The sequence below is a fragment of the Aspergillus aculeatus genome (genome assembly GCF_001890905.1).
Source record: "Aspergillus aculeatus ATCC 16872 unplaced genomic scaffold ASPACscaffold_4, whole genome shotgun sequence".
Lineage (NCBI taxonomy): Eukaryota > Fungi > Ascomycota > Eurotiomycetes > Eurotiales > Aspergillaceae > Aspergillus > Aspergillus aculeatus.
Genome location: NW_017962979.1, coordinates 2245140 through 2258216, shown reverse-complemented (window position 1 = coordinate 2258216; position 13077 = coordinate 2245140). Strand labels below are relative to the sequence as shown.

The 13077-nt window shown below is 48.8% G+C and overlaps 2 protein-coding genes across 2 annotated transcripts; both read right to left on the bottom strand.

The window, feature by feature from the left end:
- Positions 1 to 779: 779 nt before the first annotated feature.
- Positions 780 to 2409, bottom strand: ASPACDRAFT_76969 (bZIP transcription factor). The gene is made up of 3 exons (XM_020204838.1): positions 2091 to 2409; positions 1454 to 2028; positions 780 to 1377 (listed from the first exon to the last, which is right to left on the bottom strand). The coding sequence occupies exons 1-3, from the start codon at positions 2272 to 2274 to the stop codon at positions 1246 to 1248; spliced, it is 891 nt and encodes a 296-aa protein (XP_020058904.1). The 5' UTR covers positions 2275 to 2409; the 3' UTR covers positions 780 to 1245.
- Positions 2410 to 10904: 8495 nt separating this feature from the next.
- ASPACDRAFT_76962 (branched-chain amino acid aminotransferase, cytosolic) lies at positions 10905 to 12926 on the bottom strand. Its single transcript, XM_020204837.1, has 4 exons — positions 12412 to 12926; positions 12040 to 12337; positions 11278 to 11976; positions 10905 to 11217 (listed from the first exon to the last, which is right to left on the bottom strand). The coding sequence occupies exons 1-4, from the start codon at positions 12641 to 12643 to the stop codon at positions 11205 to 11207; spliced, it is 1242 nt and encodes a 413-aa protein (XP_020058903.1). The 5' UTR covers positions 12644 to 12926; the 3' UTR covers positions 10905 to 11204.
- Positions 12927 to 13077: the final 151 nt, after the last annotated feature.

Genomic DNA, 13077 nt, shown 5'->3' with positions numbered 1-13077 from the left:
GAGTTGCTGCTGCTTCACGCTCTTCCGACTTGACTTGGAATACATGTAACTCAGAGAGCCAATCTGTTGAGGTAGGGTATGTACAAAACAAATGGTGAAAGTGACCCAAGCGAAGAGGAAGCTTTGAGTGGAAGAGCCGGAGCTGAGGACGCGGGCGCCTGCGGGCGGCACACATGATTTACCCAAAATGGAAGGCACGGGGCGGCCGACCGACGAGCCGCTGATGGCAGGTACGACTTACCGAACAGGGTAAAGTGCTCAGCGCGGGCTCTAGGCTTTTCGAGGGTCACTGAGTGTACTCCGTAGATACCGAGTAGTTCAACAGTACCTATGGTATGGATACCTACCTACGTAGGTGCCCTAATGCAGTGGAGGCTGAAAAGAAACAATGGAACCCGAAAGGGTACAGACGAGCCAGCCAATCATACATGTGAGCCATGTAGGTATCTGGCGGAAGGCTTCGAGTTCCACCCAAACCCCACACACCCTCGAGCTGTGGTCCACGGCACGTACCTAGTTACTTCATTTACTTACCTTACTAGGGTATACTAATCATATATAGGTACATTAGACCTGGGAGTTGAGTCACCGCATAGGCAATACGTATATACGTATGTACACTAGCCTGATTGCATCTGCGCGCACTAGCTAGCTATGGTAGATTAGTTAGCTACTCTACCGTTCCGGCCCATAGAATGGATTAGAGAAAACTACCTCACACAGTCACTTTGTTCTTTCGCGCTCAGATTCAGACTTACTCCCTTGGAAAGATGCTCCCTAATTGAAGTAAGATGGATTGATCTGTATCACTATTTGCGCTCAGCCTTGATAGTCCAATCTCGCGAATAAACCTTTAAGGGGCCGTCTGGTGACAAGAACGCCGCTAACCCCATGCCTCTATCTGCGTCCAAGTTTGATAAGAAAAGAGAGACTCTTTGACCGTTCCCTCGAAGCCTAGTCGAGCAACCGCGCCTTGAAGAATGTGGACTGAACTCTCCGTCTTTCGGATAAAATACACACAAAAGACAAACCAACGAGAACTATTCTAAGCAATCAATCAAGCAGGCTCTGGAAGATGGAAGCCTGGGGACACCAGATAACATTTGAAAACAGAAGTTGTAGAGCCGCTTGAAGCCCGAATACCAACAATACATCATTGCAGTCGTCATAGGGCGTAACCATGAGAAATGGAAGGTAAGAAGATATAAAGAAAGCCCAGCAGGGAAAGACATTATAGTCGCACAGTCATAGGAAAGGATACATGTGGGGAGAGCACGGACCCGACTCGGGTGTGAGGGGCCCTGTCCCCAGCGAAGGCTCTGCTGGGGTCGACGGTGGGGAGTGACCATCGCTATGGGCTGAAGACAAGGGTGGCATCTGAGAGACAGAATTAGCACCATTAACCCTGGAGCTCTAGTACCGACATGTGTCGTGTAGAGAGAGGGGTATGTACAGGGATATTGGTCTCAGGTAGATGTTGTGGTGTTGGACAGAGATCAATGCCCGCCATGGAGGCATAACTCATACTGAACGGACTAACAATCTCATCGTCGGCATACGAATGAGGCTTTTTCGATGGTCCAGTAGCTGAGATGGCGACGGGAAGGATCGAAGGCAGGTGGGTATTGTATTCGTTGTGGTAGGGCAGATCATGGTAGCTGCTTCCAATCGAGTGATATGACGGCGGTTGACCGTAGCTCGAGTGACCATACGGGTCCAAATGCGAGTAGGATGGGTATGAAAATACTGGGGGTGGTGATGCCGAAAGCTGACGGGTACATTGGTGAGAAAACATTGACCCTCGATCATCCGAAGTGGAGTAACCGTCGTAGGACGAGCCTCGCTCACTGGGCGAGTGGCTTGTAGTGTTCTGACTGGATTTGGACGCCCGACTCTGTCGGCTACGACCTGACTTGGCTGTAGGTGCCGCCTTCGGTGGTTCTGATCGCTCGAGAGTTCTTTCAGGCGACGTCGAGGCTGTCGCCGCTCTCTTCTCTAGATCTTCCAAGCGTCGCTTTAACTTCTTGCCTACAGATAAACGAGGTTGATTAGTCATTATTCTCCTCAGCTCGCCAAGATCAGGAACTTACGATAGTTTCTCTGCGCGATTCGATTCTGTATCCGGCGCCTCTCCGCAAGATCGGAGATCTTGGTCCAATCTTCATTAGGGTTGGCATTGGGACTAAAGGCGCTGCTGGAAGCATGATTCGATGAACTTCTCGAGCTGGAGGATTGAGGATAGGAGTAGTTGGGGGAACGATGCATGCTGGGCATTGGGAAGAGAGATGTATAAAGCTACCGGTACGTCAGGCGCAAAGTATGTGGTGGTGTTGCTCTCAATGGAAACTGAAGGGAGAGAGAGGATATAAGGGTAGCTATATAGTTGCGTACTGCGCGCAGGTAATAGCAATGAGTCTTAGAGGTCTCACAGCCTTTGCTTTTGGGAATCAAGAGAGATGTGCAGGAGGCAATCAGTATTTAAAACAAAATAAAGCCATGGTCGATCAGCTGGCGAACAGGTCTGTAGCTTATGCCTGCTAAGCCCCGGGTCCGAATGAAAGTAGTCCGTCAGGGACGGTTTAATTGAACCGTTGCGATAACCGTGTTAGTCCGTGCTCCTAAGACTTTTATTATCTTTTTATTTTATTTTAAATTCATTGTATTTTGGTTCCCTTTTTCTCTCTCTCTTTTTTTTCTTTTTCTTTCCCATTCTAGAAGAAGAGGATGGGGGTGGAGGGATTTTCTGGATCGGTCTCATCTGATTATCTTTTAAATCTATCTTTTTTTATCTAATTTTTACACTTTCTCCATTAGACCTATTACCCGTGGAAGACGGGGGGAAGAGGGGGGAAGGTGACTGGGGGGAGACGAAGGGAGGGGGAATGAATGCATGGCTCGACCATGTGTTGGTAAGGAACCTTACCCGAATGGATGCGCCGATGTGCAGGGCTGGGCTGCGTCACTATGGCTGGCGTGGATTAGCGGCAATCCTACTCGTAGACCATGAGGCTGTTTTAGCGGACCCCCGATGACCGACACCACCTGAATGGAGGGAGACTGGGAGAAGGCTCAAAGAGAGAGGGGGGGGGAGGGGGGCAGAGAGAGAGAGTTACAGGCATGATATCAGGCTGTGCTAGACTGACACCAACTTCGGGTTTGTCCACCAATCTCACCCATGTGGTTCCATATTGCACATACCGATCATTTACGAGGTGGATCATCAGTATCCACGAGACGGTCTTCCCCGTACTTAGTGCAATCGGCCGCAGCATTCCTTCGGAGGAGGAAATTGGAATGACCCCGATGCCTGGTCGATCTCGGTCCGCAGTCTGCCTTTGTTTCTATGTACAGTACACACTGTACAAGGTACGGTATTGTACACAGTACTGTAAACGTGACATGAGGTTTCAGGAACCTTGCCCCAGCTTGACTTCAAATGACGGTGGCCTGTCGCAGTTCCTCTGAAAGGACGAGAATGATCTAATCTTCAATTTTTTGAAAGAGCCGTATATCGTATCCAAAGGCCTCTTTGTCTTTGTTTTTTTTTCTTTGGAAGAGAGTAAGAGAAGAACTATAAGACTGAGAAAAGAGAAAGAAAAAGCGCAGAAAGTTGTGCTAGCGAGCATTGTCCAAACCGGTACAGTACCTCTGCGTCTGACTCGAACCAAGAGCAGAAGCCCAATTGTTGCACAGCCAAGCGTTAGGTTACCTTGGATGTCAATCCTCGCACATTTACGTCTGTGGGGAAGCTTTTGAATCGGGGGCTGTACATGTACAAGCATACCTAGCGCATACCAAGTACAACACATACAGGGGCATGAGACGGACGACCTTTCGGATCTATCAGGAAACCATTTCAACCACCGAAAGGGGTCTGTCTGGGGGCCCTTGGAAAGCAGTACGATGGCATGCATACCAATTGAATCCGGGATCAGTAGAGAAATGGCCCCAATATGGACTGATCCCCCTTAGCTATGAAACAGGTACTACAGTACTTGGGCGTGGGGAGATAAGAACAGTACAGTAGGTCGGCCACAGTTCGGTGCATGGATTGACTTCAAGGTTGACATTTGACAGTGCAAGATCTGGACCCAAGGAGGGGGCTGAAAAATCGCAACTTTGGTACGGAGTATTGATGATTTGATCAATTCCCATGCCATGTATTATTAATATGTATCGTTGGTAAGTTAACACCCAGATATGGTGTCTACTTCCACAGCACGGTATCTCGCTAGGGCCTGTTCCTCATCGGGACTTGTCAGTGATATCTATTACTCTGGCAAGAATACTAGCTGTGGAATTTTCTGATGAAACCAACTTCACTTTTGCGGAACAAACGAAGAAGTTTTTCTCTAGCTCTCTGACCTCAATTGCCGTAAGGTACTCTACATATCGAATGGCTACCGAATTCATATAATCTGAGCACATGTTTGTTTGCTTCGCTGAGCAGAGATTTCGCCGGTCTAATTCAGCTTTACAACCCTGCTCTACGCACGAGATTCTTTGTTGATTCCAGGTATGCTCCAGGTTCAGCAGTCTTATTTCGCCTGCCGCACTGAGATCTCTCTGGCGCTAATGTCAGAAACAAACACTTAATCAAATTCGTATACATGCTGTAGTTAGTTAACTTAGTCACAGGTTTGTTAGTAAGCATTTAGTGCTCCAATGTATAGTAATCAGGAGCATCATTGCCTCCTTGCCTCACAAATGGCTTCCCGCCATGCATGATGCACAGGAGAGATGAGCCCCGAGTCCCAAGCCCAATCGCGACAGGGCCCCGCGTTTCCAGAACAGGGCGGCAAGTTGATCACTACCTAGTAGGTACTACAAGGGGACTTCTCAACTGCCACACTCAGGGTTATTACTCCTTCTAGTGACTGCCAGCATAGTGCCTGTCTGTCGAGCGCAGGCCGTAGCCAACTGCAACAGGATGTGAACACGAGCCTTGAGTGCACGGCCTTGACTTCGACCACGTTGCACCCCTTGATCTTGGCAGTACACTAAGGATAAAGATCTCACCATCTCCGAGCGGCTGGTCTAGATAAAGAGACGCGCTTGTGGAACATGATGCTCCCTTGCTTCCGTCATCAGCTTCATTCGGTCGCGATCATTGACCCTTGAAGATGCAGCCAGTCATCCTCGAATGTATGTCAGTTGAGCCATGGTATTTTTCCATTGCAGAATCTCATGGCTGTTGTCTAGGGGCATATCTCAGCGCATAAGCACAGCCCACTTCGTTTCTAAGTGGATTTCCCCCTTCTACCCCCTCCCGGGCCTAGTTCGCTGTCTCGCAGCTAGAAACGGCCCCCGTTCTCCTTATCCGATTAGGGCTTTCCCTTCTTTCCCATCCTTTGATGCGGGTGCACCGCCATCATCCCATATACAGTACAGTACCACCGCATGCTTTAACACTTGGTTCCAACTTGCCTTTGTACTCTAGCTATAGTAAGCCAAACACTTCAGTGGCCTCCTCAGAGGCGGTTACGTAGCGATTGCGCTCTGTAAAAGCTCGACAGCTATGAGAGAGGGAAGTACCTAAGCTAAAGTTAACTTATTCAATCAGCCTGGCCACAGCAGTACAGGGTCTTGCCGAATTTAGAGAGCGCCTACGTCCTTGTTACTGGGCCTTCAATTTGTTACGCTGGGGATGAGGCCCTGGAGGGATGGGGGGTAAGTGAGGGGAAGAATATCCCCTCACGTCCAACGGGACCAATAATCTCGTACCATTGTCTGGAGTCATTTTTCAGCCCCAAATGCCACTTAGCGAGACAACAAATCATCATTTATTCTCAGTGGGGCGGGCCTCATGGCCCTCAGTTGCTCATGCTGATCATGCTATTATACACTTGCGGCTCAATAACTTGCAGACTTACACCCAGCTTGAAACGGGATTGCTCGAGCCTTGGGCCAGGTTAATCACAGTCCACCAGATTTCGACAAGTGTGTAGGGCTGAAGAGGCTAAGGATCATCTGCGGAATGACAGTTCAGTCACAGGATTGCGGGCCTGACTCAAACCCCGTGGCCAATGCTCCTGTGATGTTGCTGGAGTTTCAATGCTGGCCGTAATCTACACGTAGTACTCACAGTACAGCACACTGTATACTTGAGTATTGGTTGATCATATGTGAAGAAGTTAAGCCTTATTTCTCACCTATAGGAATAAGGCCCCTGTTACACCTCCTCTGCCTTCGGACCATGCACAGCCTTCTCGTATGAGTGTGCCCGTCTTCTTGCTCAGTGTGCACCGTGGGCTTTCCTGAAATAGGTTCAGCTGCGCTAGATCCGGCCAAACGCAGCAATTATTGGCTGCAGGCAAAGCTCATATAATCACACAGTACTGTAGCACTACCAAACCACGAGGAAGGGTCATTGCATGGGTAAATAGGACTACTGTAATCTTTGCATGCCATGGCATTCCTTGCGACTGGACGGGTTTCCTTTTCTACTAGGACCTGAAGAAGCAGGAAGGACTTCTACGGACAGCTCTTGGCGGGTGCCTCATCGAAGCTTCTGGTATTTCTAGAAGACATCTAGAGTGATATGAGACTGTGTTGCTCTGCTGCAATGCATCTGACCGCATCGGCTGGTGCGGCCATGTCGAATATTGAATGTGTTATTTATAGCCGAATCGGACTGACATGGTGCAGCAGTCTTCAGGCTTTATCCAGTCCTAGGTTCTTCTAATGCATGGACATACATACATTCCATAGCGCTCCATAAAGCCAAACCTGTCAATCCAGTTTGTACAGTACATACAATACCTTGCAGCCATATAGACAAGCCTGAAACAAGACCGAGGAGCGTTAACACCCGCGTGCAGTTTCTTCCTCATAGACTTTAATACTGCAATGTACATACTGTGGAGCAAATATCCGTGGCCAAAGTTTGCTAGTCATTGCTCGAAAGAATGAAGACCCATTCTTGTCATAGCAAGTAATAATGAGTCATCTGTAGCACTTGACAATATTGTTTGGCTAAGAAGCTAGGAGAATACTAAGAGCAAGAGCCCCGCAAGACCGGGAAGAAGAATGCGAAGACAAAACACCCCAGTCGAATGATGTACTGTTCGGGAACTCCACGTGCAGTACCTAGCCATGACTCCATGTGATGGCGCCATTCTTATCGGACCTCCACCTACCATGATTTGCGGCGGGTGAAGATTGGCTCTGGGATCTCTATCTCTATCCCATTGAGATAACAGTGCCTGTGAATTCCTATCTAACATCTCGGGTGACCTTCACGGACCCGACAATCGGTTTAGTCATTCCATGCCATGACTTACCTCAACGTTTTCCAAATTCTAGCCCGTGGTAGTCACTAGTTACCTGCAATGGGATCTCTCAACCAAAAAAACCTACTCGGCACATGTGCCGTGGAGATATTTGGTTTGATCGAGTTGCTTACCAAGTTAGGAAAGTGATGTACGGCCACTACTGTTTCCGGCCCCAATATGACAAGTTGGATCGTTTGTACTGTACCGCTGAACTACAGTTACAGTGGGAGGAAATTGACTTCCCACCTCATCAGCCTGCCCGGACCTCCGCTCCATTGTCCAAGTTACTTAACCGTTACTAGTTCCAGGTTCGAGCAATAGCAGCAGAAAACGGCCCCCATGATAAGAAATCCCGACCACATCCAAATTGGAAATTCCGTTTACTTGGGTACTGTACATTAATACACTCGACCATGTGGCAATGCTCGCGGATCAGTGCCCCAAACAACTGCTTTTAGTAAATGCCACAACTCATGCGCTAGCGAAATTGATTGGTGCCATGCATTCGCTGAGCCTGCCGACCAGGTCCGTCTAGATTGAATATACGAACCCATCGCCGCGAACTAAAGCAAACGAGCCCCCACAGCAAAGACGGCCACTAGTCCGCACCTGCGTGGTCCTGAAATCGCTGTCTAGGGAAGTGGTGCCTCAATGTTACCACATGTCTATAGGCCGATAGGCCCGGAACGTGCGCAACCAATTTGCGTCGCATGAATTCCGCACTCGAAATAACTTGGCTCGCTTTTTGGCCCCATAACCTGTACCCTAAACCATGCTGCACAAGCCAACGGGCAACCACCAGTAGACCCGGAAGAAAGGTCTCTCTCTGAAGAAGGATGAAATAGATCGACGACCTCTATCAGGGTATGGCATCGATCGGTAAGCACTCTTGTAAATGGGCCACCACAGGTGAGCCCCGGAAAAAGCCACCGGCAGTGGGGAGAGAAGTTTAGTTGACAGAAACGAGCTACTATGGGGTCCCGGCGGATCAGTATGGGTACTATGGGATGATAAGTTAGCGCTCGAAAAGGCCCACGACACCCACAGTGATTATCACCAATGCGTGTAGTCACTCAACTCGTGGGCGACTAATGCAGAAGCTGGAGCCTCAACAAAGTGCATTGCTTTGGATGGTGCGTGGGTATAATCATCTTAGAACCATGCCCAGAGATTCAGTGCAGCTGACTAGCGGGTAACCTGCAATTTTAGCGTGATGTTGTTAGGAGGCCTTTAGACATGGTCCTAATTACAATTGATTAATAATGATCTATGAATCATCACCAGTTGTGGGACTCGGCCTGACCGAGAGACCGATGGTCTAAGTGATACAGGTATCACTTAGTATCGTATTCCATCTAAGTGTGCTACAATACTCAATCTTCTAAGTCCAGTCGGTACCATGGTAGCACAGTTATGACTCCAAAAAAAAAGATGTAGCATGCAATTTTCGAGGGGAAAATGAAAATAGATTTGAACAATACACGCTAAGGCTCAGACTCTTGAACCGCACATGCATCATTAGCTTGTGACTGTGACATCGCCTTTGTGAAGGAGATGATGCTAACCAGAAACGGTAGTCTTTGTAAAGTACACTGATGATTCTTGGTTGTATAAGATACAGTGTATACTGTACAGTACATTACTAGACTGTTACATGACAGCACGGTACAACAGGTACAGTAGATCTAAGCTCAAACTCCGATCGTCGTATAGAACAGTCGCAAAGACTGGCAGCAAGTCAGTAAATTTAGTGAACAATACTAATCTACTCCGTACCCTCGAGCAGTACGAAGTTATCTTCCCCCTTCATTCTTCTCCTCATTCCGCCGCTGGCGTAAGGCCACCCGTGGTGGCTTCTTTATAAGAAGCTTCATCTATGATTTCAGTCGTAATAACCAATAATTCAGCCGGTTGTTTTGGCATGGAGTACGTTCAGAAAGTATGGTTGTATTGCGCGCTTGCCCCTCCTCCCTTCCCCTCTCCCCCCCCCCCTCCCCGGCCCCTCTCCTTTTCATTTGGTTTTCAGTCATTACTTTTCTCTTGTTCAATTTCTCCCCCTTTTTCCTCCAAAGGAAATGGTCTCGGCAGGACGGCTATTCTATAGTCCGATAGCGTATCTACCCACGGCGGAGTATCTACCTACTCATCCGAACCATGCCCCAAACGATCCAAGTCAGAACCGAGCTGAAGTTGGAGAAGTGGAGCCATGCCAATGGCAGGACCCGGGGGGGCCGGGCAGCGGGCGGTGTCAAGCGGGATGTGTGGTGGACAAAAAGAGTTGCGGCTCCTCGTCCATATTCGTACAACCAGAAAACAAGCACCAGGCATGGGCCAGTTTCATCTTCACCCATGACATGGTTCATGCAGGCAGAGGCAGACCTGCAACACAGCCTTGCCTAGCTTTCTAGGGTGATTCAGGGTCAATTAGCATTGCTGTTGGTTGAGTACTGGTTTGTTTACCGTGGATTACAGCATGGCCTACAAGAGCTGAGACACTGGAGGCCAACTAGTAAAATCACTGCCCGCGGAACGGATCCTGCCGGCACGTTGTTGCCTAGTAATCTTGTCTAGGTGCTGACATTTGATGGAGTCAACTGTCTGATTTACGTAGGCACTAGGCATCCATATGATATTGACGAGTCTAGTCGAGAGCTATGAAGAGAAATCAGTCCAGAAACAGTGATCTTTCTGAGGCGTAGATAGTATCTTAGAATCGTATTCGATTGTTTATACGATGCATACCAAGGCACAAGGTACTGTATACCCGTCGTATACGCATACGTATTGTACTGTACTGTAACTCTGGGGATTAATGGTTGCCTGGTGGGGTTCAAGATGTTAGCGTGCTGATTGGCTTGTTCGCATAAACATGAGCTCCAGGCTCGGAACGATGGGTAAGGCGTTGGGTTGGAACTTAGTTGGGGGGATGATTATTATTATTATTACAAACCACTTACGAGCCTAACTAACATACAGTAACTAACTAACTTACTAATTACTAGCCGGATCTGGACAGCGACCTTCCGAGCCTCGAGGTCTGAACTGTGAAAGAAAGGGTTCAAAGTGGATAGCGAGCGGCTCGGTGGGGTTAGTTATGAGCTGTGCGTATTACAAATTCTAGTCTGTCAGTCTATGAGTGAGTTTACTTACCTAGTTGACGGCACGCTAGCATATGCTGGATCGATTCATCGGTGATGGAGTCTTCGGGATCTTCGGTAACAACAATAAAACTACGTGGTTTGATTGCTCCAAGAATGCTACAGAAGATTGGAACCTTCGCATATCGCTCTGAATCTCAATCGGTTGGCAACGAGTCGACAAGCGTACTCTGCAAACAGTTCTCATCCCGTTCAAGGTAAATTCGCTCTGTGATGTAGAGTCTCCATTTATAAGATAGCCTGCAAGTTATCCGATGGACGGCTTTTGAAAAGGTGACATTCCATGCTACTGTCCTCGTTATATGCTGGCCTCGAACATCCAGTGGTGGGTCGCTGGGATGACAATGTGGGCCTTATTCAATGTCCTGAGACCTAGCGTCACCGATTGGCTTTCTCTCAATGTTTGCCTAGACTTGAGCATGATAGCTCGGTGGCGATGCTTGCCGTGCATTTGGCCCCGGAACGGTGTCTTGGACGAGTTGGTATACAGTAGAATCTCCGTCTGAACCAGAATCAAAGTCTCAGGAGCACTGAGAAGATGAGTTTTAACTGCTCTAGCCTCAGGTAACGCTCAGAGATTAACCATGAACATATTCTTATTTGTGTTTTCGGTCCATCAGAACCACCATGAGCCATACAACGCCCCTTGATCTTGAAGCAAACGTTTTGATTCGTCTATGGGAGACGACATGAATCACACACGCGCGCACACACGCACCCACACATGCAATGATTGTATAGAACACATCAACTCCTATCCTTAAATCTGACTCTATAGGACGTAGCTGTGATAATCGTTAGCACTCTTGCAAAAGCTGTGTTCAGGTCGGTAGAAGAATTCTCACCTCCACGGATGCTCCTCGTCACCATACTGAATACCCTCGATCCAGTTTTTCATTTGCAAGGCGATTTCCCCAGCCTCTTCGTTTTCCTTCAGACCGCAGTCGACCAGCTGACCCTTGTAGCTAATCTTTCGTACGGGGCTCACAATGGCCGCGGTTCCGGCTCCGAAGACCTCAATTAGTCTTCCCTCCTGAGCTGCTTCGGCAAGCTCAGTCATCCTGACTTTACGCTCTGCGACAGCCCACCCCTTTGGCACCAGTCTTTCCCTTGCCAGAGCCAACACCGAATCTCTAGTGACACCTTCAAGAATTGTCCCGTCTAATGGCGCAGTCACCAGCTCCTTCTGACCAGTTTCCTTGTTCTTCATTGCGACGAAAAGATTCATCGTGCCAACTTCAGTGATATACTCCTCCTCTCCGAAAAGCCACAAGTTCTGCTGGAAACCCCGGGAGGCAGCTTCGAGTTGAGGCAGAACACAAGGTGCGTAATTCGCACCTAGCTTCTTGTCTCCCACGCCACCGGGCCAAGCGCGGACTGCATAGTCGGTGGCCTCAAGAGAGATGGCCTTGAAGCCAGTAGGATAGTAAGGCCCAACAGGGCTTGCGATCACGAATAGAAGGGCGGAACCTGGGGGTCCGACACCAAGAGTCTTTTGGGTGCCAATCATCGTGGGACGCAGGTATAACGAGTATCCTCGAGCACTGCGAGAGCAGGGGTTAGTCATGACTGAAAGCTGCCAGAACAGGAATTGCAATTGCACATACTCCGGAATGAATCTGCTGTCCAGCTTCACGAATTCTCCAATCAGTTTGGTCAGAGCCTCGCCGTCGAAGGTGGGCAACGCAATTCTGGAAGACGACTTGTTCAAACGTGACATATTCTTGTTCGGGCGGAACAGCCGAATTCGGCCTTTGTTGTCCTTGTATGCTTTCATACCTTCGAAGCACTCGAATGCATAGTGAAGCACACAGGCTGAGGGATCGAGGCTCAGGTTCTGGTACGGAACGATCTGAGGGGTGTGCCAGCCATCAGCCGCTGTCCATTCAATCGAAAGCATATGGTCTAAGGGCGAGAGAACGTTAGCGAAAATCGAAGACGAGCCGTGTCAGGTCATTGCCAATGCCAAATGTCCATACCAGTGAAGGTCTTTCCGAAGACAAGGTCCTTGGCGGCCGTCAACTCTTTGGGCGTGCTCGTCTTGGTAACTGTAAGCTTGGAAGGATCAAGACCAGCTAAGCTGGAAGCAGCAATTGGTGTTGCGCTGAAGCATCTCTTCCATAATTGACTCAGTGCGGAGTTTTGGGAGGCGCCAGGGGCAACGAAGCTCTGTAGTAACGCCCGACGGCGGGCAACCTGGAAAGATCGCATCGTGAAGTGATCCGCAACAAATGTGAAGATAATGAAGTAGAGAGCACTCAGTCAACCCTGTGCTGCACTATCACCAAAGACTGTTGAGGTTAATTTGGGAGTTGGCGGTTGCGGAGCTTTAAAAAGGCGGAGAAAAGTACTTGATGACTCTTTTTCAACGGACCCGGGGCACAACTCCGGAAGATCCACAGATAAAGGACTAATTAGTATCTATAGATGGCTTATGCCCAGACCACAGGTTGGAACGCGAGGCCGCGATTTCTAAGTCAAGTTTGCTCCAATTGTGCTATCACAGACCACAGCTAGGTCTAAAGCTCTGTGACTTGTTCGCCCTTGGATGAATCGACTAACGCGCTGTCATTGGAGGCGATGTTCCGACGTCGGCGTCGAGCGGCACAGATACCCGGCAATAATTGATCTAGGAAGGCGGTCAG

What these genes read in the sequence shown, in the direction of transcription:
- ASPACDRAFT_76969 (XM_020204838.1), bottom strand. Translation starts at nt 2,274, where the DNA reads ATGCCCAGCATGCATCGTTCCCCCAACTACTCCTATCCTCAATCCTCC. An exon ending in AATCGCGCAGAGAAACTATC is followed by an intron (nt 2,029 to 2,090) that starts GTAAGTTCCTGA and finishes GTTTATCTGTAG; the next exon opens with GCAAGAAGTTAAAGCGACGC. An exon ending in TACCTGAGACCAATATCCCT is followed by an intron (nt 1,378 to 1,453) that starts GTACATACCCCT and finishes TCTGTCTCTCAG; the next exon opens with ATGCCACCCTTGTCTTCAGC.
- ASPACDRAFT_76962 (XM_020204837.1), bottom strand. Translation starts at nt 12,643, where the DNA reads ATGCGATCTTTCCAGGTTGCCCGCCGTCGGGCGTTACTACAGAGCTTC. An exon ending in CTTCGGAAAGACCTTCACTG is followed by an intron (nt 12,338 to 12,411) that starts GTATGGACATTT and finishes TCTCGCCCTTAG; the next exon opens with ACCATATGCTTTCGATTGAA. An exon ending in GACAGCAGATTCATTCCGGA is followed by an intron (nt 11,977 to 12,039) that starts GTATGTGCAATT and finishes CTGCTCTCGCAG; the next exon opens with TGCTCGAGGATACTCGTTAT.